The sequence below is a fragment of the Crotalus tigris genome, unplaced genomic scaffold, assembly GCF_016545835.1.
Source record: "Crotalus tigris isolate CLP2741 ecotype Arizona unplaced genomic scaffold, ASM1654583v1 scf7180000024464.508515016:1373766, whole genome shotgun sequence".
NCBI lineage: Eukaryota > Metazoa > Chordata > Lepidosauria > Squamata > Viperidae > Crotalus > Crotalus tigris.
This window is the reverse complement of record NW_024100635.1, coordinates 495,500-523,221: the sequence shown is the minus strand read 5'-3', so window position 1 is coordinate 523,221 and position 27,722 is coordinate 495,500. Positions and strand designations below refer to the sequence as shown.

The 27,722-nt window shown below is 43.3% G+C and overlaps 1 protein-coding gene and 1 non-coding gene across 8 annotated transcripts in view; both read right to left on the bottom strand.

The window, feature by feature from the left end:
- Nucleotides 1-27,722, bottom strand: part of VWC2L (von Willebrand factor C domain containing 2 like) — a 127,858-nt gene that overhangs the window by 56,032 nt on the left and 44,104 nt on the right. For 2 of the 7 annotated variants that reach the window (XR_005555424.1, XR_005555425.1), the window contains exon 6: nt 26,525-26,572. The exons of 3 other annotated variants lie outside the window; for them this stretch is intronic. Coding sequence is in view for 1 of the 4 variants with exons in the window: in XM_039332831.1 (XP_039188765.1) it covers nt 20,983-21,071 (89 nt within the window). In the remaining 3 variants the exon portion in view is untranslated. Of the gene's footprint in view, nt 1-20,962; nt 21,072-26,524; nt 26,573-27,722 lie in introns of all 7 variants that reach the window. 2 more of the 7 variants (XR_005555426.1, XM_039332831.1) reach the window with 2 other exon arrangements.
- Nucleotides 26,343-26,449, bottom strand: LOC120303366. Its single transcript, XR_005555428.1, has one exon. It is a non-coding gene; the product is annotated as a U6 spliceosomal RNA (small nuclear RNA).

Here is a 27,722-nt window from a genome sequence, read left to right as displayed (position 1 = left end):
CCTTTGCTCAAAGGGGTCCCCCTCCCCCCTGGAAAGGACCCAGGAGACTCAGCAGGAAGGTCCCGCCTAAGGCGGAGTTGGTCAATGTGCCGACGCAGGACATGACCGTCATCCAGGGAGACCTCGTAGGACAGAGGACCTGTGACCCTGGAAATAGAAGCGGGGACCCATGTATGACCAGGCCCGTAATTACGAGTCCAAACCGGGGCACCCACAAGTAGTTGTCTAGGTGCCCTAGGGTGTGAGGTAGATAAAGGCAATCTGTCCAGATGCAACCGGTCAAGCTTCGTAGTCAGTTTGCGCCCCCAGCGAAGTTCAGCTGGGCTTCTCCCTGTAGAAGTGGATGGTGTGGTGCGATAAGAAAGGAGAAAGTCAGCCAACCTGTGATGCCAGTCCCCATGGGTGAGTTTCTTCAAGGCGTCCTTGGTGATGGGAACCATGCATTCAGCCATACCATTGGTGGATGGGTGGAAGGGTGCAGAAGTGGCATGACGAATCATGTTGGCCTGCAAGAAAGCTTGGAATTCGGAGGAAGTAAATTGAGGGCCGTTGTCAGACACAATGACATCTGGGAGCCCGTGTGCAGCAAAAATCCCCCTCAGTACCTGAATAGTCTTTGCAGTGGTGGTGGATGAGACAGGTACAACCTCAAGCCATTTTGAATGGCTGTCAACGAGGACCAAGAAGAATTGGCCCTGAAAGGGCCCAGCGTAGTCAATGTGCACCCTAGACCATGGGGACTATGTTTCCTCCCATCTATGCACAGGAGCTTGGGGCATCTCTGGGCGAGAGCATTGGCACAGGTGGCATGCATGCACCTTAGCCTCAATGTCCTTGTCTAGGCCAGGCCACCACAAGTGGCTGCGCACAAGGGCCTTCATTCAAACAATGCCAGGATGACTCTCGTGGAGGGACCCTAAGACCCTAGTCCTCATTGAGGTGGGGATGACAACTCTGCTTCCCCACAGCAGACAACCCTGAGAGGTGGAGAACTCGTTCCTTTTAGACCAAAAACTCTGAAACTCAGGACTAGGACAGCGTTCAGGCCATCCAGACAAAACCCAAGAAAGGACACGTGAAAGTGTGTGATCTGTGCCCGATTCAGCGGCTACATCCCTGGCGTTCAGAGGGGACTCTGGCAAGGCTTGGATGGATAGAATGTTAACAGCTGGCGCAGGGTCAGCTTCTATTACTGGCAGGGGCAATCTACTGAGGCCATCAGCATGGCCCATCTCTTTCCCAGGCTTGTGAAGTAAGGAAAAATCATATGCAGACAAAAAAATAGACCACCTGAGCATTCTAGGTAAAATGATTTGGGGAGTTTGCTTACGTGTGGTAAACAGTCCCAGCAGAGGCTTATGGTCAGTGAAGACCGTGAAATGCATGCCATATAAAAAATCATGGAATTTTTTAATTCCAGCAACAACAGCTAAGGGCTCCCTGTCTATTTGAGCATAGTTGCGCTCAGCAGAAGACAATGTTCTGGAGTAATATGCAACAGGAACCTGAGTTCCATCAGACCTGAGGTGGCTCAGGACAGCTCCAACCCCATAAGGGGAAGCATCACAAGCGATGCACACAGGAAGGGACTCATTGAAGTGTGCAAGTACACTGTTAGAAGTGAGCAAGGCCTTGACCTCATTGAAACTAGCCTCATGTGTTTGTGACCACTGCCACACTGCTTGTTTATCTAATAGCCTGTGAAGAGGCTCAGCTACACTAGCTTTATGTGGAAGAAAAGAATTGTAAAAATTCAGGAGGCCCAGAAAGGCCTGAAGTTCGGCCTTAGACTTTGGCCTAGGTGCTTCTAAAATGGCAGTTAGTTTGGATTCAGCAGGGTGAATCCCAGCAGCATCAATTTTGAACCCCAAAAATTCAGTAGAAGGCACCCCTATTTTGCATTTGTCCTTCTTAAGCTTGAGGCCTGTCTTCCTGAATCTTAACAGAACAGCCCTTAGCCTTTCAGCTAGAATGTGTGTGGAGTCTCCTGCAATTAAGACATCATCAAAGTAGGGGCAAACCCCCGGTATACCCCGTAGTGTGTTTTCCATTACGCTTTGGAAAATCCCAGGAGCGACATTCACCCCGAACTGTAGCCTTTTTACCTTAAGGCCCCTCTGTGGGTCACAATAGTCTGAGCTATAGCAGCATCATCATCAACAGGCAGCTGTTGATAAGCTTGAGCTAGGTCAAGCTTTGCAAAAACACGCCCCCCCTTGAGAGAGGCAGGATATGACTGACCACAGGAACAGGATAGGCATGTTGCTGCAATATCTTATTCAGAGTGCATTTGTAATCGGCACAAATGCGAATGTCCCCATTTGCCTTTAGAGGCGTGACAATGGGGGTCTCCCAAGGACTGGAGTCAACAGGTTCTAGAATTCCCTGTTGGATCAATTTGTCCAACTCAGTGTCAATTTTACTCTTTAAAGCAAAAGGGACCCTTCTTGCTTTAATTCTAATGGGAGTGACAGTGGGGTCTAGTTTTAAGGACACGGGGTCCTTTGAATGTGCCCAGCTGGGGGCTGAAAACATCTGCAAATTCTTTGCAGACTTCCCGCAGGTCGAGTGTTTGTAACCTGTTGAGCCCCGTGACGTGTATCCCCAAGGCCTCAAACCAATCGAGTCCTATGAGACTCGTTCGTTCACCCCCTACTACTAATAGGTCTAGTGGACCTTCAAAATTCTTATACTGTACGTTAAGGGTGGCCTCCCCCTTAACACACACTCTCGAATTCTGAAAGTCTGTTAGCACAATGTCAGAAGGCCTTAACTTGGCCTGAGTTCCACTGCCGGAACAAATCTTCCTAAATGTATGTAAGGAGATGATTGAAAGTGCAGACCCCGTGTCTAGTTCCATAGTTAATGGAACCCCTTGTAGCTTCACCTTGAGTGACAGCTTTTTCTTAATGGGCTTGTGTGTGCCTGTCCTAAAGATGCTCCTTCGCGAAGCGCGAAACCCCACCCTATTCTGGCTGGGGACCCTGGTACCTTTCAGGCGCAATTCTTCCTGAGGTTGTACCTTTCATCAGCCCAGACACACAGCTGCAATATGTCCTTGTTTTCCGCACGCCCGGCAGATAGCAGAGTGGAACTTGCAGTCGGTTCTCCTGTGGCGACCTCCACAGCCGATGCACTTGAGGGGAGCTGAAGAGCTTCCTTTCTGGTTCCCTTCCTTCGTGGGGTGGAGACGGTCGACTTCCTTGTCCGGATCCTCCTCGGAGTTCCCTTGGACTTCTTCTTGGTGCACGGATGCAACATCTGGACTGTTCCTGATCGGCCGCATGTTCTTGATGGCGCCGCCTGCTGCTTCTTCTGCGGTGACCTCTCTCAAGGCATCTTGGAAGGACAAGTCCTCTTTGGCGAAAAGCCTCTGTTGTAACTCTCGATGTCTTAGCCCGCACATGAATCGGTCCCTCAGTCGTTCTTCGAGGTCCTTGAACTCGCAGTGCTTGGCGGCCTTTCTCAATGCGGCGATGAATTCTTTGGCCGATTCTCCGCATCGTTGATCCCTCTGCTCGAAGGTGTGGCACTATGCGATGACGGACATCTTAGGCTGGAAGTGCTCTTTCAGTAGCTTCTTTAGATCTGCGTAGCTGACAGACTCTAATGGGACAGGTGCTGCGAGGTTCTCCGCGATTTCGAAGGCGTCTTGACCACAGACACACAGCAGGGTGGCAGCCTTCAAGCTATCTTCCCTCACTTGGTTCACCTTGAGGTAGTTTTCCACCCTGGCTACGTAGGACTCCCACCTCTCTGGATGTGAGACGTCAAACTCCGAAAGCCTTCCAATTTTTGCCATTTTCAGGAGACGGGTCTATCAGCCAGCCTACCCCTGAATGCGCACTGGATTGGCGGGTAGCTGCCGAGTCAACGCCGTTCCGCCGCTCAGGACTCACTTGGGTAAGCTTACACCTTTTCCTTTTCAGTCGATGCAAGGCATCCCACCTTCGTCGCCAGTGTTGAGTCCCTCGCGAAATGGCAAGACACGAGAAGCAGTTGTAGTTCTCAGATTGCTTTATTCTTCATTTAGCTTACAGATTGAATGTTCCGGCAACGCCCAAAACTCCCGGCCTCTTATATAGGCCTTTCCCGGGTCAATGTGTTACTTTTCGCGCGCCAGCACCTGCGCATGCGCACAGGTGCTGGCGACAGCCTGTCTGGTCCCGGGCAGCTTGCACCTGCCCAGGACCGCCTGCAAACGCCCCGAGCCCATTTGCAAAGCTCAGGACATAACAGTAAGGTTTTGCATTTAGGCAGGAAAAAACAAATCTACAGGTACAGCATAGATGGTACCTGCTCAACCGCAGTAACTGTGAGAGGAATCTAGGATAGGCTTGCCTCCAGAAGTTGTGGGTTGCCATTACTGGAGGTTTTCAAGAAGAGATTGGACAGTCATTTGTCTGGAATGCTATAGGGCTTCCTGCTTGAGCAGGGGATTGAACTAAAAGACCTCCAGTGTCCCTTACAAATCTCCCATTCTGTTATTTTGTTATATGAAAAATCTTAAGATGTGAGATCAAAAATAGTTACCTTTTTTTTCTACAAAAATCCAGAAAGGATACTATTAAGTAAATTTGAAATGAAAACTGTATAAGAACCATAAGTACGTGTAGTCCTCAACTTACGACCACAATTGAGACCAAAATGTATGTTGGTAAGTGAGACATTTGTTAAGTGAATTTTGCCCCATTTTATGACCTTTCTTGCCAAAAATTGTTAAGTGAATCACTGCAGTTAATAAGTTAGTAGTCTGGTTGGTAAGTGAATCTGGCTTCCCCATTGACTTTGCTTGTCAGAAGGTCACAAAAAGTGATCACATGACTCTGGAGCACGGCAGCCATCATAAATATGAGTCAGTTGCCTGGCATCTGAAGTTTGATCATGTGATCATGGGATGCTGCAATGGTTGTAAGTGTGAAAAATGGTCATAAGTCACTTTTTTCAGTACCGTTGTAACTTTGAGCAGTCACTAAATGAATTGTTGTAAGTTGAAAACTTTCTGTAATACATTTCTGGGGAAAAAATGAAAATCCCAAAATATGATTCATCCATAAAATATTTTCACTTTTTTTCCTTAAGAAGTAGATGTTGATGTTTGTTTCTATGGGGATTTTCTTGGAGATGCGGGTTACTCTTCAGACAAATGAATTTTAAGTGTTTGGTCATCTCTTCTACTCTCAAATTTTCTGTGTCTTCTTTATCCTGCAACAGTTGTATACAACCAAAAGGAAGATAAAAACATTTTTTTCATTCTTCAATTATTTAAATTTTTTTGTTGGCTTCATGCCCTTGTCAACCATCACTTAAATAATTATGGAATGGAAATGAAAAAGCACTGAAGAACTATGAAAGAGCAAGTTGGATTGGATTTGAAACATTTGCAGCACAATGCTATACCTGCAATCTCAAAAATGCCACAGTTCATTTATTATGTGCTCCTGACTAACGCTGTTCACTATCTCCATGGAGACCGAGGTGCTGCTGCCTGTGATTAGCAGATGGAGGTACAGAAATGCAACCCCAGCCATGAGAGCAAGCACACAGCCATTTAACTCAAGGAAACACAAATGAGCATCCACTACTATTTCAGTGGCTTCTCTGTTCTGTTTATCAATTTTCTAGTAGGAATAATTCAAGCTGGTAACAGAAAATAATTATGATGGCAAACGCAATATACAGTCGGGTACAGAGAGAGACAGTCTGATGTGATGATGGTGACGGTGCTGGTCTAGGAAGATGGTGAGTTTTAGGCCTATCTTAGGCAGGAACGATGACAGGATGATCTTGGGACAGTCTCATTTTCTCAGCCCAACCCATCTCACAGAGTTATTATTATTGTGATAAAAATAGAAGGCAGAGAGTTAGGTATGTTCACTGCCTTGAGTTATATATGTGTATAAAAAGAGGGGGAAAATAATAATAATAACAACAACAATAATATGTCTGTCCTAGGTCCTTGGGAAGGACTCAATAGATGGATAAAAATGTCAGCCCCAGCCTAAACATCTGGCTGGCTGTATGGCCAACCATAATATACTGATATGTGCATTGCAATAGAAATTGTTACAACAGTTTTTATGGGTTACCCATACCTGAATATCTGAGGGTCCAGAGATCAGTGGTGTCTCTTTCCAAATATGTTCAGTAACATAGATTGAATATGACAGCTGCCAACTTGAAATAGGAAAGCAGTTATATACTTTTCAATAATAATAATAATAAACCTTTTATTATCAAAGTATAACATATATACAGTGAAATTGGCTGAGCCTCCCTCTGTGCCCCCCCTCACCACAAACTCACGGTGACTACAAACCCCCAACTTATTTCACCTGTGAACTAATTGCACATCATGCCGGCCTCACAAGTCTGTCATGCATCAAGTTATAAAGTTATGTCCCATTCAGAAGCCTGACAGCCCATGGATAAAAGCTCTTCTTCAGCCTGTTGGTACAGCTGGCTATGTTTCTGTATCTCCTACCCAATGGTAGGAGAGTAAAAACGTACCAACCAGGGTGTGAGTCATCCCTGAGAATTTTCCTCACTCTGCCAAGGCAACAGGCCCTGGCGATGTCATCCAGTGGAGTCAGGGAACAGCCCACGATGTCTTGTGCTGTGCTCACCACCCTCTGCAATACCTTCCTGTCCACGGCTGTCAGGCCAGCATACCAAACCATAATACGCTTTCAATAGTAGACCGGTAGAAGAAGGTCATGAGTCGTCGTTCTACCCTGTTCTTCAGCAAAACCCTGAGGAAGTGGAGTTTCTGTTGGGCCTTTCTGGCCACCTGGGCTGTATTAGTTTTCCAGGTAAGATCTTCACAGAGGTAGACTCCCAGGAATTTGAAGGAGGAAACTCTCTCCACACAGTCCCCTCTGATGTAAAGTGGGACAGGTTCCTCTCTTTTCCTCCAGAAGTCTAGCACCATCTCCTTCGTCTTGCCAATGTTCAGGTGCAGGTTGTTCTCTAGACACCATGAGGATAGTTTTTGTACCTGTACGCTGTACACTGTCTCATATCCACCTGTAATGAGACCCACCAAGATGGTGTCATCTGAGAACTTGATGATCGCAGTGGATGGGTCGGATGATACACAATCATATGTGTACAATGAGTACAGGTAGGGGCTAAGCACGCAGCCTTGTGGCGAGCCAGTGTCAAGCTTCAGGGTGTATGTGTGGATAAGACAGACCCAACCCTCACTGTTTGTAGCCGGTCCCTCAGAAAGTCAACAATCCAATCATAGATAGAGGGATGGAACTTCAAGTCAGTCAGCTTTTCAATAAGAATAGCCGGCAGAATAGTATTAAAAGCCGAACTATAATCAGTGAAAAGCATCCTGACATAACTTCCAGGTTTCTCCAGATGACTTGCTACCAAATGTAAAGCTATGGCATCATCTGTTGACCTATTTCCCCTGTAGGCAAACTGGTGTTTATCAAAATCCAGTGGGAGGCATGTCCTAAGATGTTGGAGAACCAATTTCTCAAAGCATTTCATCACTACAGTTGTTAGTGCAATAGGTCTGTAGTCATTTAGGCAACTGATTGCTCTTTTCTTTGGAACTGGGACTATGGTAGCTGCTTTCAAGCATGATGGTACACAGGCTGTTTGCAGGGAGATGTTAAAGATCCTTGTCAGGACCGCTGCTAATTGGTCAGCACAATTCTTTACCACAGTCCCTAGTACCCATCTGGGCCTGCAGCTTTGCTGGGGTTCACAGCCTTCAATACAGCTCTCACCTGATGTTTGTGCAAGGTGAGTGGCTGAGAACCAGAAGGCCAGCCAGCAGGGGCTACATGGTCTGGTTCATTCGCCTCATAATGAGCAAAGAAGATGTTCAACTCTTCTGCCAGCGAGGCATCGGTGTTCACTGTGTTCCTCGCATTGCTCTTATGGTTGGTTAAATGTTGCAGTCCCTGCCACACTTGCTTTGGTTTGTTATCTGCTAATTGGTTCTCCACCTTGCACTTATATCATAATTTCGCCATCCTAATGCCTCTTCTAAGATTTGCCCTGACCTCTTTGTATGCGTCCCTGTCCCCTGCCTTAAAGGCCAAGTCTCGGGCTCTCAGGAGCGATCATACTTCTGCAGTCATCCAGGGTTAGACTTTATAGTATTTTTTTAAAATATTGATAGAAAGAAACATATAGCTATTTGATCCACTGCTTTGATGCTATGTTAAAAGATACACTAATAGAAGTATAAATATGTGTATATGTTTCTTCCCTATTGCTTGTTGTATCAGTTTCAGGAGAGATTGGCAGGAGGATAAAAGGAGCCCTGTGATGGAAGCTCCAGTTTTTTGCCTGTCTGTAGTTGTACCCATGATTAATGGGGGGGGGGGGGCTTGCATTGCTACACTCCATCTGTCATTCTGCCAATTATGACATTCCCTGCTGTGAATGCTACTGATGCTTTGAAAATATCCTAGACCAGCCCTGCTTGGTCAAAAAATCATCCATTCTAATCCAGAGACTAGATCTGATCTAGACAATTTGGAATAATCTTGCTGATTCTAGATGGCAACATCTTTGAAACAGCCAATTTCTTGGGAGATAGATTGCCCAATCCATAGTATAGTTAATAATTTAAGCCTTGAACTTCCAACTCCATTCCCATCGCATTCAGGAAAGCAGTCAATGCTCATTTTCTCATCAGTAAGGGACACTAGGTGGAAGGGAAAAAGATGGCAGATTCCACCCACTACTACTCCCAGATCTCCCATTTACCTATTTAATCACCGATTAACTATTGTAAGGATACTAACACACCCAAACTCTTTGCTGAAGTATAGTAGCAGTAGCATGTGGGGGGCAATCTATGACAGTTCAAGGATGGCAATAAAGAACATGCAGAATACAGAATAATAAAGTTGGAAGGGCCTTGAAGGTCTTCTAGTCCAGGGGTGTTAAACTGCCGGCCCGCAGGCCGGATGCATCATGCCAAAACCGTGCCCACCCCAGCTCCAGCAATGGGGAAAAAGTTGTGATACATCACGATACATCACGTGATGTTGTAAGTTTGACACCCCTGTTCTAGTCCTTCTAGTGGCTGTCAGAAAAAGTTCTAGGTCATGCCCAAAGATGAGTATAAATAATGATCATCCTTCATATGTACCTGGAGTTGTTGATTCAACTTGGGAGTTGAAACAAAATTTACAGAATTTAATTTTCCTTACTATTGCTACATTCTTGTTTGAAATTCACAAGATTTTCTACACAGAATTGTAAGGGATTTCAGAAGCTATTCCAATTTCCTGCTTGGTACATGGAAACTTCGAGACAGCTGCAAATAACTCCTAAGTGCCAATGCATCCTGGATGTGCTTTTGCTTAGCAACTAATTTTCTGCTTTCATATTTTGTTTACCCACTCAGTTTATAGGGACTCTTCTTGAGCCAGGAATACAAATACTCAAAGATATTAGGGAAAGGGCAGGAATAGTTATTTAATCAGAAGCTTTTAAAAAGTAAGCTTTTCTTAAAAGAAGAGAGCCCTGACTTTTTCAGAATTCCTAGATTGTTCTATAGTAGCTTCAGTTTATTGTCTTCTTGATGCTAATTTATTTACATTTATTTCCTCTCAATTAGTCTCTCAGCCTCTTTCTTCAACTTTCCTGCTCTTAGCCATTGCCAGGTCTTGTTATTATCTGCTTTCCCAGCTATTTTTTAATGTACTGGTCATATAGTGCTTTATCTTCCTATGGCTCCATTCTGTTCTTCATCTGTCTTTCTTGTAGGCCACTTTGATCTTTCCAGTAGTCAGTAAGCTTTCCTGGTATACTAACTTTGGTGCATTTTCATCATTGTCCTTTAGATATTCTTCCAAAGCCATTTTTATTCATCAACCATCTGATATATTTGCAACATTCCAAGCCCACCTATTTGCCTTGGTAGGTAGAATATGTCAATGTCACTGCATGGATGAAGGGCATGATTCATTGTCATTATTTTTCTGATTTTCCTATCTATTGCTTTTAGTTCTGCTTTAATCTAATCCACTATTACAGCTGTGTATCTAATGACTGGAATTGCCCAGGTGTTGATTGCCTTGATGGTATTTCCTCCATTGAGTTTAGACTTTAAAATCTTTTTCACTCTCTTGATGTATTCACCTCTAATCTTTTTTTTTGACCTCAGTGTGCTTGATGTTGTCAGCTTGAAGGATACCCAGGTATTTGTAGTAATCATCCTCATCCAGATTCTTAATGTTATTTCTGTAGGGCATCTTGATTCCTTCAGTTTTCACTATTTTTCCTTGTTTAATAGTGAGTGTGGCACACTTGTCCAATCCAAACTCCACTGCAATATCTTGGCTATATACACAGACAGCATTGAGCAGAGATTCTATTTCAGATGGTCTTTTTCCATATAGCTTCAGATCATATATGTAAAGGAGGTGGGATAGTCTGGCAGATGTTTTTGATGTTTGATAGCCATGGCTTGAGTTATTCAATATTGTTGACGGAGAGAACAGTGCAATGACAAATAGTAGTGGTAATAGTGAATCTCTTTGAAATATTCCTCTCTTGATATTAACCTCTCCCAGTCTCTCACCATTGACCTGCAACTGTGTCTTCCATTGTGCCATCAATCTCTGCACAAAGTTTCTGATGTTTCTATTGTGTCCTGTTATTTTTAGGCATTTGATTATCCAGTCACGTGGCAGAGTATTGAATACCTTTTTGTAGTCAATCCATGTTATATTTAGGTTTGTCTTCCTTCTCTTGCAGTTTTCCAAAATCATTTTTGTCAATTAGGAGTTGATCTTTTCTTCCTCTGCTATTGGAGTGGGTTTTTTTCTGCTGGTGGAAAGAGATTGTTTTCAATTAGATGCTATTGGACTGCATCAGCTACTATACCTGTTAACAATTTAAAAGCAGATAATTGACCTGTGGTTGCCTGGTGCTGCCCCTTTTGCTGGATCTTTCATTATCAGGTAGGTTTTCCCAAATGTTAGGCACTCTTCAATTTTACCTCCTTGCAGTATGTTGTTAAACTCATTGGAAACAAGTGGGTGTAGACCAGTTAGATGTTTCAACAAAAAACCATGTTGTTCATTTTCACCTGGTGCTAACCAATCTCCCTTGCTCTTTTCTCTACCATTTCTGTTGTTATTAATAGTTCTTTCATTTCAACTTAGTTTTTTCAATCAGAATAGAGCTGGAAGTGACCTTAAAGGTCTTCTAATCCAACCCCCTGGTCAAACAGAAGGCCCTATACCATTTCAGACAAGTGACTGTCTAATCTCTTCTTAAAAAGCTCCAGTGATGAAGCATCCACAACTTCTGATGGCAAGCTATTCCACTGGTTAATTATCCTCACTGTTAGGAAATTTCTCCTTAATTCCAGATTGCTTCTCTCAATTAGTTTCCATCCATTGTTTCTTGTCCTGCTCTCTGGTGCTTTGGAAAATAAGTTGAACCCCTTCTTTTTGTGGCAACCTCTCATATATTGGAATACTGCTATCATGTCCCCCTTAGTCCTTCTTTTCTCTAGACTAGCCAAGCACAAATCCTGCAACCATTCTTCATATGTTTTAGTCTCCAGGCCTTTAATCATTTTAGTTGCTCTTCTTTGCACTTTTTCCTAAGTCTCAACTTCTTTTTTGTAATGTGGTGACCAAAACTAATGCAGTATTCCAGATGTGGTCTTATTAAGTATTAGTTGTACTAATACTTCATGCGATTTTTTTCTCTATGCCTCTGTTTATATAACCAAGGGTTTTATGGGCAGCTGCCGCATACTGCTGGCTCATATTTAAGTGATCGTCCACTAGGACTCCAAGGACCCTCTCAAAGTTGCTGTTTTTGAGCCATTTTTTTGCCTAATCTGTACTTGTACCTTTGGTTTTTCCTGCCTAAGTGTAAAACCTTGCTTTTCTCCACATTAAATTTCATGTTGTTGAATAGGGTCTATTGTTCAAGTCTGTCAAAATCTTTTTGGATCCTAAGCTTGTCTTCTGGGGTGTTGGCTATTCCTTCCAGCTTAGTGTCATCTGCAAATTTGATGAGTTCCTCTTCTATTCCCTCCTCTGAGTAATTTATGAATATTGAAGGGTACTAGGCCTGAAGCGGAACTTTGTGATACCCCACTGCTTACTTCCCTCCTTGTAGATGTAGTACCATTAAGGACAACTCAATGAGTACAATTTGTCAGCCAGTTACAAATCTATCTGGTGGTGATGCTGTCTATCCCACATTTTTCTTATCTTTATTCTTATCCACCTCTTTTAGCCAAGCTGTGTCCTTGTTGTATTTCTTGGGGTTATCCCATATCTGTGCCCAGAACTGCACTGTTTCTTCCTTGTCAGGTACTGATTCACTTTAGTTTCTCCATTGATGGATAGGTAAAAACGTTTCTGACTGGATTGAAATTGGAGATTCTGCCTATAATTTGCAATCCGAGTTCATATCTGCTGAACTTTTTAGCTATAGCTGTTATATGCTGCTTTATTTTTTCCAGTGCTTTCTCGATCTTCCTTGTTTCTAAGTGGTATTTCTTGATTAGATATTTTTTGGTCTTCTTGTTCTTCGGCTTCTTTTCTTTCATCTGTTCTAACTTGCTTGCTTCAGATCTCAACTTGCTGATCTTATTTTCCAGTCTAATCTTCCATTTTTGTGGTGCACTGTTTGGTTTTCTTCTTTGTTGATTTTGCATCCCAGGTGTTCAGTAATAACTGCAGCTATGCTGTACGTTAGTTGGTTTGTTTCTTACAATGAGTTGGTGCTTATACTTCATATTACAGTGTTTGCATCTTGTAGTGCTTGTGCTAGCTGTTTCTTTGGAATAAGCTTCAACGCAGGCAGCCTTATTCTGATGTTTTTTTGCTGTTCTAGATGCTCAGTTATTCTGTATTTCAATTCTTTTACTTCTTTAGTTAGAAGGCTTTGTTCTTCCTGAGAGGGTGCCTGGTTTCCTCTACTGCCACCTGCCTCTGCATTCTGAGTTACTTCTGGCAAGGCTTTGATTTCTTTGCCCTGGGTAAACTTTTGCAGTTCTTCCAATTCTGCTTCTGTGAATACTTTATTTTGTATTATAAATCGACATTGGATCTGCTAGCCTCTGTTCTGTTATTTCTGATTCTAGATGTTGTTCTTTCCAGAACTGATGCATTCATTTCAAATATTCTCTTCTTGTTTGACTTGATCTGTAATAACAGATTATTATTTCTTTTTTTTTCAATCCCTGTATATTTGTGATGGGTAAACACCTTTTCTTCCAGTAGTTCTGCAGCTGCTGGTCCTGGTTGCTCAGTCAACAGTCCTGAACCCTGTAGCCCATTTTTCACCAGATATCCAGGAACTCCAACATCTAGCATGGACCTTGTTAACCCAGGTGATAGCTCTCATCTTCCTCAGAGCACACAAGCCCCACAACCATATCAAGGTACTGTCTTATTGGAGGTCACGGTAGTGTCTCTCTGGAGGTTGCTATTTTTGTTGTTGTTATTATTATTACTATTATTAATTTAATCTTCAATTTGATTCATAGTCTGGGACTGGCAAAAACTTAACAGTTCAAGTCCTAACCAAGGACCCAAGAGCTATTAAGGTAGCGTCTGAGTATAGAGGCAGTTCCGAGTAAGGTGGTGTTTTTTTTTTGCAAAGTCAAAATATTCAGGTCTGATAAATTCAAAATTTCCATGTATCTAGGCAGCCCTTTCGGTATTGCTCCAAGGGCTCCTATCACTATTGGTACAACCATTGATTTCTTCCTCCACAATCTCTCAACTTCAATTTGCAGATCGTGGTATTTTATTATTTTTTCTAGCTTTTGAAGAATTTTATTCAATTTGTGCATCACCTGGTATTGCAATATCAATGAACCAGACTTTTTTCTTTTCCACAATAGTGATGTCAGGCATGTTGTGGGCCAGATGTCTGTCTGTTTGTATCTGAAAGTTCCACAGGATCTTGATCTTGTAAGGACCCACCTCACTTTACATCTTAAGAAGACAGAACTCTTGGAATGTCTCTTCCAACAGGCATCTTTATTAAGAGAAAATGATTGCAGGAATGCTAGACAGGATCTGGAGAATTCTCCCCATCCTTCAATGTTTTAAAGTGTTCCCAAGCAGCCCCCAGCCCACAGTTCTTCCGGACGACGATCACTCATCCTCTCTTTTCCCAGATCCCAGGCGTTGCATTGTTCCCCCCTTTTCTCTCACTGCTGGCAAAAGGGAGACTTCAGAGAGAGTAGATGAAAGGCAATGGCCATATTGTTATGGTCAGTCCTCTTGATGAGAATCAACATCCAGTCACTTTGTAGTTTAATGAAAGAAGTGAGAGTCATAAAACCCCTTGCTTATCATCCCTGTTGTGTCCTAAGCCTGCAAAGGCAGGCTCGGGACGTTGCAATGGTCCTAGGCAGTTGCAAGCTGCCCGGGACCAGACTAAGTGGTGCTGGCTTCGCGCGCATGCGTGAGGTGCGGAAGCGCGCCAGTTTGTTACCTTTTTGCCCGGGGATTCTATTAAAGGAGTCAGAGACGCCTGCGAGCCTCAGAGGTGTGTCGGAGAGAGAACTACTGAGAATAAAAGGCTGTTGGAATTACAGAATGTGCTCTCTTCATTCGCCGTTGACTCGAGGACTCAACACTGGCAACAAAGGTGGGATCGCTTACAAAAACAAAGAAGAAGAATTGTAAGCTTACCCCAAGAGTCCTGGAGAGAGGAAGACGGCGTTAAACTCAGCACCTGGCCTGCCAGTACAGCGTCGCTGGAGGTAAGCTGGCTGATAGACCCCTTCCTAGAGTAAGAAGCAAGAATAGCTGATAGGGAGACTGTCTGAATTCGACGTTACTCACCCAGAAAGATGGGAGTCTTATGTTGCTAGAGTAGAAAATTACTTTAGAGTAAATCAAGTAAGAGAAGATAGCTTGAAGGCCGCTACTTTGCTGTGTGTCTGTGGTCAAGATGCATTTGAAATTGCAGAAAATTTGGCAGCCCCTGCTCCTCTTGAATCTGTCACTTACACAGATTTAAAGAAGTTATTGAAGGAACATTTCCAGCCCAAGTTGTCTGTTATTGCGTGGAGACACACGTTTGAATAGAGGGATCAAAGAGCTGGTGAATCAGCCAAAGAATACATTGCAGCCTTGAGAAGAGCAGCTAAGCCTTGTGACTTTAAAGATTTAGAAGAAAGGCTGTTCCTATGCGGGCTTAGGAACAGAGACTTGCAACAGAGACTCTTTGCAAAAGAAGACATTTCCTTCCAAGATGCCTTGAGAGAGGTCACTGCAGAAGAGGCAGCAGGTGGGGCAGTCAAGAATATGAGGCCTATCAGGAACAACCCAGAAGCAGTCTCCATGCACCATGAGGGAGTCCAGAAGAGCTCGGAGGAAGATCCTGAAGATGAGGTGGATCATCTCTACCCATCCAGAGAAAGGAAGCAGAAGGAAGGCAAAGAAAAGTCTTCAGCTGTACCCAAGTGCTTTGGGTGTGGAGGTTGCCACAAGAAGACCGACTGCAGGTTCTGTTCTGCAATCTGTAGAGCATGTGGCAAGCAAGGCCACATAGCAGCTGTGTGTCTGGGCCATCAGAAGGTACAACCCCGAGAAGAATTGCACCTGAAAGGTACCAGGGTCCCCAGCCAAAACAGGGTGGGTTTCTGTGCATCACGTAGAAGCATTTATAGGACAGGCACACACAGGCCACTTAAAAAGAAACTGTCACTTAAGATGAAGTTGCAAGGAGTTCCATTGGTTATGGAACTGGACACTGGGTCTGCCCTTTCAATCATTTCTATCCACACTTTCAGAAAGATTTGCTCTAGCAGTGGGTTCCAGGCCAAGCTTAGGCCATCCAATATAGTCTTAACAGACTTCCAAAATTCCAAGGTGTATGTTAAGGGGAGGCCACCCTTAAAGTACAATACAAGGATTCTGAAGGTCCATTAGATGTATTGGTAGTTGGGGGTGAATGAACGAGTCTCATTGGACTCGATTGGTTTGAGGCCTTGGGAATACAAGTTACAGGGCTACACAATTTGAAAACGCTAGGTCTACAAGAAGTCTGCAAAGAGTTTGCAGATGTCTTCAGCCCCCAGCTAGGAGCCTACAAAGGCCCCCCAGTTTCTTTGAATCTGGACCCCACTGTCACTCCCATTAGGGTGAAAGCAAAGAGAGTACCCTTTGCTTTTAAAGGGAAAATTGATGCTGAATTGGACAAATTGATCCAGCAAGGTGTTTTAGAACCTGTTGACTCAAGTCCATGGGAAACCCCCATAGTTATGCCTCTCAAGGCTAATGGGGACATTCGCATCTGTGCAGACTACAAATGCACACTAAATAAGGCATTGCAACAGCATGCATATCCTGTACCTGTAGTCAGCCATATTTTGGCCTCCCTCAAAGGGGGGGGGGCGTGTTTTTGCAAAGCTAGATTTAGCACAGGCTTATCAACAGTTACCTGTTGATGAAGCTGCTGCTGAAGCACTGACTATTGTAACTCAGGGGGGCATTCAAAGTCAAAAGACTACAATTTGGAGTAAATGTAGCTCCTGGAATCTTCCAAAGTGTAATGGAAAACACCCTGAGAGGTATACCAGGGGTTTGCCCCTATTTTGATGATGTCCTTATTGCAGAAGAATCTACTCAGAATTTAGCTGAGAGATTGAGGGCTGTTCTGCTGCATTTCAGAAAAACAGGTCTCAAACTTAAAAAAGACAAATGCAAAATTGGAGTGTCTTCTACAGATTTCCTGGGATTCAGAATAGATGCCAGAGGTATTCATCCTGCTGAGTCTAATTTAAAGGCTATACTGCAAGCTCCTAGGCCTAAGTCTAAAGTTGAGTTACAAGCTTTTCTGGGCCTCTTGAATTTTTACAATGCCTTCATACCTAACAAAGCTAATGTAGCAGAGCCACTTCATAGACTCCTAGACAAGCAGGCAGTGTGGCAGTGGTCACAAGCACATGAAAAAAGCTTCAATGAGGTCAAGGCCTTACTTACTTCAAATGATGTGCTTGCACATTTTAATGAAACTCTTCCTGTGTGCATTGCTTGTGATGCTTCCCCTTATGGGGTGGGAGCTGTACTGAGCCACTTAAGAGCTGATGGAACTCAGGTTCCTGTTGCATATTACTCCAGAACATTGTTCTCTGCTGAGCAAAACTACGCTCAGATAGACAGAGAAGCCTTGGCCATTGTTGCTGGAATTAAAAAATTCCATGATTTTCTGTATGGCAGACATTTCACGGTCTATACTGACCATAAGCCTCTGTTGGGGTTGTTTACTACAAACAAACAAACTCCCCATATCATCTCCCCTAGAATGCTGAGATGGTCCATCTTTTTGTTAGCCTATGATTTTTCATTGTTTCACAAACCTGGCAAGGAAATGGGCCATGCCGATGGCCTAAGTAAATTACCTTTACAAATGGTAGAGGCTGACCCTGCCCCTGCCATCAACATTCTTTCCATTCAGGCATTGCCTGAGTCTCCCTTAAATGCCAGGGATGTGGCTGCTGAATCAGCCATGGATCTCACACTCACTCGTGTGTTGTCATGGGTTTTGTCTGGATGGCCTGAGAGTTGTCCAGGTACTGAGTTCCAGAGTTTCTGGCTCAAGAAGCATGAATTATCCACTTTCCAGGGTTGTCTGTTGTGGGGCAGCAGAGTTGTTATTCCTACCTCAATGAGACCTAGGGTCTTAGCTTCCCTTCATGAGGGTCATCCTGGCATTGTCAGGATGAAGGCGCTTGCACGTAGCCATTTATGGTGGCCAGGTTTAGACAGGGAAATAGAGGCCCAAGTGCATGGATGCCACTTGTGTCAGCGCTCACGCCCTGAAATGCCTCAGGCTCCTGTGCATAGATGGGAGGAGACACAGTCACCTTGGTCAAGGGTGCATGTAGATTACGCTGGGCCCTTTTAGGGACAATTCTTCTTGATCCTTGTTGACAGCCATTCAAAGTGGCTTGAAGTTGTTCCTGTCTCTTCCACCACTGCTGCTAAGACCATTCAAGTACTGAGAGGGATTTTTGCTGCACATGTCCTCCCAGATGTTCTGGTTTCTGACAATAGTCCTCAATTCACTTCTTTCGAGTTTCAGGCTTTCTTGCAGGCCAACATGATTCGTCATGCAACTTCTGCACCATTCCACCCTTCCACCAACGGTATGGCTGAGTGGATGGTTCGCATCACCAAGGATGCTTTAAAGAAACTGACCTACGGGGACTGGCACCACAGGTTGGCAGACTTTCTTTTTGCTTACCACACCACATCTTCCACTTCCACTGGGAAGAGCCCGGCTGAACTCCGCTGGGGGTGCAAACTGATCACCAAACTTGACAGGTTGCATCCAGACAGACTGCCTCCTAGGGTCACCCAACCCAGGGCACCGCGGTGTCTGCAAGTGGGTGCCCCAGTATGGACCCGGAACTATGGGCCCAGTCACCTGTGGGTTCCTGCTGTAGTATGCAAGGTCACTGGTCCATTGTCCTACGAGGTTTCCTTGGACGACGGTCGTGTCCTTCGATGGCATATTGATCAGCTGTACAAGACTGGACTTACCTTCTGCAACTCCTGGGCTTTCTCCAGGGGGGGAGGGGGACCACTGTGGGCAAAGGGAAGGGTGTTGGCAGCAGCCGGGGACAAATGGAGAGGCCAAAGAAGACCTGTTCCAAGGTTCTGCAAGTATTCCTAACAGGAATTCAGGGGAACAAGAAATAATACAGGCACCAGTGCCTACTCCAGCCAGAGAGTCACCAAGGGGGCATACTTATCATTCACAACCACAATTCAGCACTCCATTCAGGGAGAATAACCGGGAGCATCCAAACAACCCAAACAATGTAAGAGAACTGGCACACAAACAATTAAGCTGGCCCAGTATTGCTACTGCTTCCAAAAGGAAGTCTTCACACAGGGAGGTAGTCAGAGAGGCAAATCCTGATTCTGGCATCTCCGGCATAGAATGGGGGGGCAACAGAGTATTGGGGCACTGCAGAAACCCCAGACAATTCCGTTACGGGGCTTGGGAGTGAAGGGATGCATTCCCTTGATAGGTCCATTGTGGATTTGGAGAGTTCTACAGAAATGCCAAATACTGGCGGGCACGTAGAGGGGCCCGAGAGCCTACAGTTAGGCAGGTCAACCAGGTTCAGTGGGGAGCAAAGTCCTGGTCTGACGAGCCCGGTGGGCAAGCAAACAGACCAGGCAACAGGACACAGTTCACGGGGACCACCAGGGTTTACAAGGGGAGGCAACTCCACTCCAACCTCTGCACAAGAGGAATTAGGGGGTTCTCAGAACCTGAGGAGGTCACAGAGAGTAAAAAGATCTCCCAAGTACCTTGAAGATTTTGTAACCTTGCTGTCAAAGCAAGGAAGGTGAGAGGGTGCCTGCTGTTGTGGGGGAACTTGAAAGTGCGAGTGTTGGGCACTTAATTCCAAAACAATAGCCTGGTACCATGCTGAAGTGTGGCTAGTGAGTAGCTGCAACAGATGTGCAGGTTCCTTGGGTTGGCATACCATGCTCATGTTGAGGTCACTATAACTACCTATATAGTTAATAAGTCTCATCCGGGGGGGAAGGGGTGTTGTGTCCTGAGCCTGCAAAGACTGAGTGGCGCCGGCTTCGCGCGCATGCGTGAGGCGTGGAAGCGCGCCAGTTTGTTACCTTTTTGCCCGGGGATTCTATTAAAGGAGACAGAGAGGCCTGTGAGCCTCAGAGCTGTGTCGGAGAGAGAACTACTGAGAATAAAAGGCTGTTGGAATTACAGAATGTGTTCTCTTCATTCGCTGTTGACTCGAGGACTCAACAATCCCCCCCCTTTCATAGTATGACAGAATCCAGAGAGAGTAAGAAATGGGTTTTTATCAGAGTAGGTAGCTAAAATGAAATATAATTGGATTCTGACAGATCTGTTCATTTTCAAGAATCTATGTTAGTTTTGTACCTGCCTTTCATTCAATGTTCTTCAGGTATTGAGTGTACATAGGTTTCTTTTTCCAGTTAGAAATTCGATGCTCAATTGTTTCCTTTCAATATTCTACTTTCAATTTTGCATCTAGGCAGTCCTTTGGGTATTGCTCCATGGGTCTTATTACTATTGGTAATACCATTGATTTCTTCCTCCATAGCCACTCAACTTCAATTTGCAAATCATGACATTTTGTTATTTTTTCTAAGTGCGTCTCTTCAATTCATGCCTCATCTGGTATTGCATTATTATTATTATTTATTTATTTTTATTTTATTTTATTATTTTATTATTATTTATTTATTTATTTATTGTTACTTAACATATGGCTTTGTTACATTAGCCAGGAGACCACAGTGCTATTGCAGAACATTAGTTTGGCTGCCAATTTATAGGTCTGTTGTAGGACATGCTCATACACTTCCCAAGATGCTGGGAGGATGAGCTGACTTCCCACTAAAAGAAAGACAAGCAGCTCTCCCTGCAGCCTTATCCTAGGCCCCCTCCCTTCCTGAGCCATCTCATAAACAGGTGCTGCAACTGGGAAGATTCAGAATCGGCAGTAATCTGATTGCCTGCATAGAGCACCAACTTGCCTCCCCTACCTATGTATCTGCTTTTGAACTTTTGGGTGGACAGAAGCTGAGGTGAGTGATGGGAACTACAAGCAATGCTTGGACTCAAACCACTAGAGCAGAGACCATATCCAGCATCATTAAGCCACTGAGCCATCACGCCTCTCTACTCTGGGATAAATTTACATTAGAAAATAAGCAAGACAAGTCAGAGTGAAAATTAAAAAGGCAAGTGATCCAGTGACAAGTGGTAAAAAAACAGCTCATCAGTTTGAAATAAGAGGCTAGATGGAACTTGAACATTGTATGAAATCTTTTCTATCCAGAGCTTCCTCTGGATATTTAAAACAATAGCATTATACTGATGCCCCAGCTAATCTTCAATATTGAAGTCATTGACACACCCCAAAGGAACATATGAAACAACTGAAATATACCTGATTTGGTATATTACTAACCCTTTTGTAAACAGCTCTGCTCATTGCCAGTTGTGGAGGGAATGCTGTTGCATAGTCTGGCCATCCCATTCCATACCATCTTGTTCCACTAGCTCACTTCTCCATGGCTCTTTAACAGAAGCACAAATGCCCCAAAATTATTTATACTGACCCCCTCCTATCTGGCATGGTCCAACTACCATAGAACATTACAAAAAGTTAAAATTACACAATGTTTAAAAAAGGCACCATGATGTAGTTACAATCGCAATAAAAATACACTTAAACAATTAAAAATCCTAAATCTAATGACCATTTACCTTTACAGCAAAATAGCTCTATCATCATTTTCAGCATATGCTTACCACTATATACAGCTACAAGTCTGCTTTAAATATGTTTTCAAATCTTATTTGAAATGATGTGAAATACATTTGAAATACAGTGACTGTTGTCTGGTGACATAATATTTGGATCCTTGGATAACTGGTTGTTCTTATGGATGATAATGAAAATAATGAAAATGATGCTCTTACCTTGGTTCTGTTAAATTATTTAGTGATATAGAACAATTAATCAGTGGAACAACCTGCCTTCAGAAGTTGTGAATGCTCCAACACTGGAGGTTCTCAAGAAGAGACTGGACAACCATTTGTCTGAAATGGTATAGGGCAGTGGTCGGCAACCATAAACACTCAAAGAGCCACTTGGACCCGTTATCCACAGAAAACACGGGAAGCTGCAAAACTTGTGGGTGCATGCGGGCGCGTGCCAGAGGGGGGGCTTGATTGAAGAGTTTAATTAAAAAGAAATAGAGGGTGCTGTGCATGTGTTCTCTCTCTCTCTCTCTCTCTCTCCCTCTCTTTCTCTCTTTCCCTCTTTCTCTCTCCCTCTCTCTCTTTTCTCTCTTTCTCTTTCTCTCCCCCTTTCTCTCCCTCTCTTTTTCTCTCTCTCTCTTTCCTCTCCCTCTCTCTCCCCTTCTCCCCTCTCTCCCCCCTCTCTCCCTCTCTCCGATCTTCTGCTCACCTGGCAAGCTGGCTTCACACTGTTCTCCAACAAGCTGACACACATTCTTATTGGCCTAGCTCCCTCCTGCCCTTCCTGCTTCCTGCAGAGATGCAGCCAAGGCAGGAGCCCCACCCAATAAGCTTGTCAGCCACTCTCTTTTTTACACACACACACACACACACACACACACACACAGAGAGAGAGAGAGAGAGAGAGAGAGAGAGAGAGAGAGAGAGAAGGGAAGTGCAAGTGCCTCTCTGTGTGTGTGTGTCTCTCTCTCTGCAATAGCAGAGGAGGCTGGGAGCTGCAGGCGAAGGCTCAAAGAGCCACATGAAGCTCCGGAGCCATGAGTTGCCGACCCGTGGTATAGGGTTTCCTGTCTGATATGGGGGTTCGACTAGAAGACCTCAAAGGTTCATTCCAACTCTATTATTGTTATTGTTATATCACAGCTGAACAATTTTGGGGATACTATTTTGTAATGGTTCTATTCCATTCTAAGTGTGACTTCAATGTGTGATGCTAGGGAAGAACTCTTTTAATCCCTAGGTGACTCTTGAGGTGCTCCATGTGAGTGCCATAGGATTTAGCCTCTGTTCTTTAACATCTACAGAAAGCTGGTAGGAGAGCTCATCAATCAACTTGGAGTGAGAGATCCTCAATACGCTGTTGATATAAGTTATACATGACCATCTTGGCTCAAGCAGGAGATGTGGTAGAAATCCTGACTTCTTGCTTGAAGTATCTTGAGAGATTTCTTTTTTCCATCTATTTTGTAATGAATCTATTAGTGGCGAATATCTGTAGCTCAGGTGTAGGATGAGGGTGAAGGTTCGTTCTTCACTGTCGAACACTGACACTGGCATCCCTAAATTCTGCTGAAGGTATTACCTAGCCTGGTAACAAAAGGTTCAGAAACCAACCTACAAGCCCAGAGAATGAACCTTCACCCCCATGAATCTATTACTTAAGTATTAGAGTGCTAGGGTGCATTATCCTATCAATGTGAACCTCCCTGTTTAAAACCATTTCATCTTTTTTTTTTAATTCAACCAAGAAAGTGTTAAAATTGGAGTAATTAAAATCCTGTATGTCATTCTTTATTTACTGACAATAAAGACAACATCTTCTGACAATAGCGTGGCTGTAGCCATTTTCCCTATTCATTTTCGTATGTCATATAGAATTGAGGGAGGGGTTTTGCCAGGGGCATAGCCAGTCAAAATAAACTTTTATCCTGTGGGAAGCAAGGTCATTGGCTGCTCCTGAGATTGCAGGCTGGTCATTGCATAAAAAGCCTGCCAAGAAGATGTATTGGGGAACATAGTTGCTTGCATAGTCTTAGGGGTGGCATTGTATTGGGGAATTGTTACGTGTGTCTCCAGACATGGTTTCACTGTTGATGTGCTGATACTTTGTAACTAATAAACATGTTCTTTGAGGAATTTGCAAGCCTCGGAGTTCTGCTTTATTTGTCTCTGCCTGTCAGAACCATGACATTAGACAAATAAATTGAAATTGGTAGGTTATTTAAATAACTTTTAGGAACAGTGCCATAAAACTGGATACTTATGTATCAATTGATACATTTGGCAGTTGCAGCCACAACACAACATGCGTCATACCAAGATGGATAAAACATAAACCAGAATTCTAGCAGCCAAATACTGTACTAACTAAAGTATCCAAACTATTTTCAAAAACAGCTTTATATCTAACATATATTCTAGAAATTACATTGCATTACAGAAATTCTGGTGTTTGCCAGAGTATGATTATGCAGGAAATGAGGAAGGTAAGGAACCAATCAAAATTGGAGAAGGTGCTTCAAATGGGACACTTGGGTCTCTAGTGGCAATATACCAAGGGGCATCACAGGTTAGATACTTTGCTTTTAGGACAAGCAGATTTCATTTCAAACATTGGTTTCCTATAGGCAGAAACCAAACACTCACAGTACTAACCTGCATGTCTATTTCTGACAATCTTTCACTTCCCTCCAAGTTTACTAACCAATCAACAATTATATGTAGGGAACACACTGCAATAGTAATGGGGGATTTCAATTACCCTGACATCAACTGGAAGACTAATTCTGCACCAAGTGAGAAATTGAATAGGTTCCTAAGCAACCTAGCTGACAACTTTGTTGTCCAAAAGGTAGAGGAGGAAACTAGAGGAACAGCCATACTGGACTTAATTCTCATGAACAGAGAAGAAGTGATAGAGGGAGTTGAAACTGCAAGAACCTTGGATAAGAGTGACCATGTCATACTGGAATTCAATATAATGCAAAAACAAGCAATAGCACATAATGATACCAGAGTCTTAGATTTTAAAAGAGCTGATTTTAATAAATTCAGAAAGAGCTTGGGAAAGAGACTTTGGATGAAAATCCTAAAGGGGAAAACAACTCAAGAAGCTTGGGAAACTCTGAAAAATATTATCATAAAAGCCCAGCCCAGCACAATACCACTGAAAAGAAAACAAGAAATCTAAGAAGAAATCAGTATGGCTGCACAAAGATCTCTCTGATAAACTCAAAGACAAAAAGGATAAGTACAAAAAATGGAAAGAGGTACACATAAGTAAGGCAGAATGTCAGCAGATAGCCAGAATCTGCAAAGATGAAGTCAGGTAAGCAAAGGCACAGAATGAACAAAAGTCAAAGATAATAAAAAAGTTTCTTTCAACATAAATACAAGAACAGAATCAAGAAAAGAGAGGGTCCACTAACGTGACAAGACAGTGCTCGGCGGGGTTGGCTGGGGTGGGGGCAAGAGCTCTCGGTTATGGAATTGCTGGAGGTCCCAGCTGGGGGGGGGAAGCAGTTTACATTTGGGAGGCTGCAGGAGTTTTAGACTGGGATGGGTGCAGGAGGTTGGGGTCATTAGATTCCATCTGGGGGAAGGCAAGGGGGGCTAGCTAGGGAGGCAGGAGGACTGGGGTGCCTCCACAGAGGAAAGCCACCCCTGCTGGCCGAGCCTCTCTCCACACTGCGGTCACATAGGATTGCATAGAAGGGGCACTGGGCAGCAAAGCTGTGCCACCCTACATCATGTCTCATGTGCCCCCGATATGTGCGTGCAGGACAATGAGGGGTGGGTGTGCGCCACAGCTCGCCTTCCCCTGCCGCAGCCACTACTAGCGCAAGCAGCCCCCACTGAGAAGCCCACCCCAACCAAGGTGGAGAACCGGTTGTTAAATTATTTGAAACCCACCACTGGTTGCTTCCAAAGGCCACTCACTCACTCTCTCACCAAAACCAGCTCCTTTTATAGGTTCCCCTCTCCCCACCCAGTTCTCGCAGCTGTTCCTTGGTTCTGCATGTGCGGAGAGAGAAGGGGAGCAGCCTGGCCTCGCATCCTTCTGTTTGGGGTGATGGTGCGCATGCCCACAGAGAGGGCTCTGAGTGCCACCTCTGCCATGTGTGCCATAGGTTCACCATCACTGCCCTAGATGATAGGCTCATGATCCAGATGGATCTTGATGGACTTGAACACTGGGCCCTATCTAACAAAATGAAATTCAATGTAGAGAAAAGTAAAGTCTTATACTTACATAAGAAAAACCAAAAGTACACATATAGATTGGGTTTAACCAGGCTTAATAACAGTAACTGTTAGAGAGATCTTGGAGTCTTAGTGGACAATCAGTCATATATGAGTGAACAGCGTGTGGCGGCAGCCCAAAAAGCCAGTGCAATCCTAAATTGCATTAACAGAGGGATTCAATCAAAATCATGTGAGGTACTAATACCACTCTATAAAGCCTTAGTAAGACCACACCTAGAATACTGCAACCAAGTTTTGGTCTCCACCCACTATAAAAAAGATGTTGAGACTCTAGAAAAAGTGCAGAGAAGAGCAAAAAAAGATGATTAGGGGACTGGGGGCTAAAACATATGAAGAACGGTTAGAGGAACTGGTCATGGCTGATCTAATGAAAAGAAGGACCAGGGGAGACATGATAGCAGGGTTCCAATATTTGAGCAGCTGTCATAGAGAGGAGGGGATCAACCTATTTTTCAAAGCACTTGAAGGCCAGACAAGGAACAATGGATGGAAACTGATCAAAGAGAGATTCAACCTAGAAATAAGGAGAAATTTTCTGACAATGAAAACAATCAACCAAAGGAACAGCTTGTTTTCAAAAGTTGTGGAAGCTTCATCACTGGAAGCTTTCAAGAAGAGACTGGATTGCCATCTGTCAGAAATGGTGTAGGGTCTTGATTGGAGGATTGAGCTAGATGACCTACAAGGTCCCTTCTAACTCTGTTATTCTATCTATTCTATCTACTTCCTTCAACACTATTTGTTTTTTGCTCAGAATTCCAATGCTTAATGGGATAGTATCTACCACTTTCGCAGTGCAACTTTCTTTCTTTTTTTTTTAAAATATGGAACGCTTCACGAATTTGCCTGTCATCCTTGCGCAGGGGCCATGCTAATCTTCTCTGTATTGTTCCAATTTTAGTATATGTGCTGCCGAAGCAAGCACCAGTGCAACTTTCATCAGAATAAATAACAATGAGCAACAAGTTATGCTTTTCTATTTCAATCCCATAATAGTTACCTCATCATTATCATCATCTTCTTTCACAATAATCCTTCAACTTCTCTTCTGAAAGATAACAATGATAGCTTAAAACTCCATGTACTATTTTCTAGGCAATTTGTGGCTTATCTGAAGTTTTTATCCCATACTGCTGAAAATCAAATCAAACCAAAAAGAGCTGTATTTTTTTTTTTTTTTGCTTTGTTGTGGCTACCTTTGCTAGACAATGGGATGAATTATTTTTGTTTAACTTTTCTGTAGGCTCAGATGCAGTTGAAATGGGATGATCTATTCAAAAAACTCCAGATGCAACCTTTGAAATTTATATTTATGTATTTATCAAACTTGTATGCTGCCCATTTGACCAAAGACCCAAATTATCTATAACTTATGTCTATTTTGCCTTTTTTATTAGCAATTTTATTTAAAGAAAACTAATACAAGCTAAAAAAGAAAACAATAAAAAGAAAACATAGGTTTAAAAAAGAAAAAGAAAATATAAAAAAAAAAAGAAAAAGAGAAAATCAGACTAAGGAAGCAAAATATATAAACAAATGATTTCTCTCTTCATCACAACACTTATAGGTAGCCCTCGACTTACAACAGTTCATTTGGTGGCTGTTTGAAGTTATGGCACTGGAAAAAGTGGCTTATGACCATTTTTCACATTTATGACCATTGCAACATCCCCATGGTCATGTGATCAAAATTCAGACATTGGCAACTGACTCATATTTATGACAGTTGTCTCTGGATCATGCAATCACCTTTTGTGACCTTCTGACAAGCAAAGTCAATGGGGAAGCCAGATTCACTTAACAACCATGTAACTAACTTAACACTTGAGTGATTCACTTAACAACTCTGGCAAGAAATATCATAAATGGGGCAAAAGTCATTTATCATTTGTCTCACTTAGCAACAGAAATTGTCAAGGACTACCTGTATAAACAATTTTATAACTTATCACTTTCTCTTAAAATACAAGAAATAATCTCTTCTTCCCCTATCTCATATTTTATCTATCACTAAATCCTTAAAACCTTGTCATTTCCATCCTTAGGGTTACCAAAAATAACTCATCTATTTTAATCTTATCAAATAAACCAATTTTATGGTCCTTCCTTTTATTTTTAACAATCCTGATCTTAGGTCCCTTCAAATAATGTTCTAGAACCGTGGTGGCGAACCTATGGCATGCATGCCACAGGTGGCA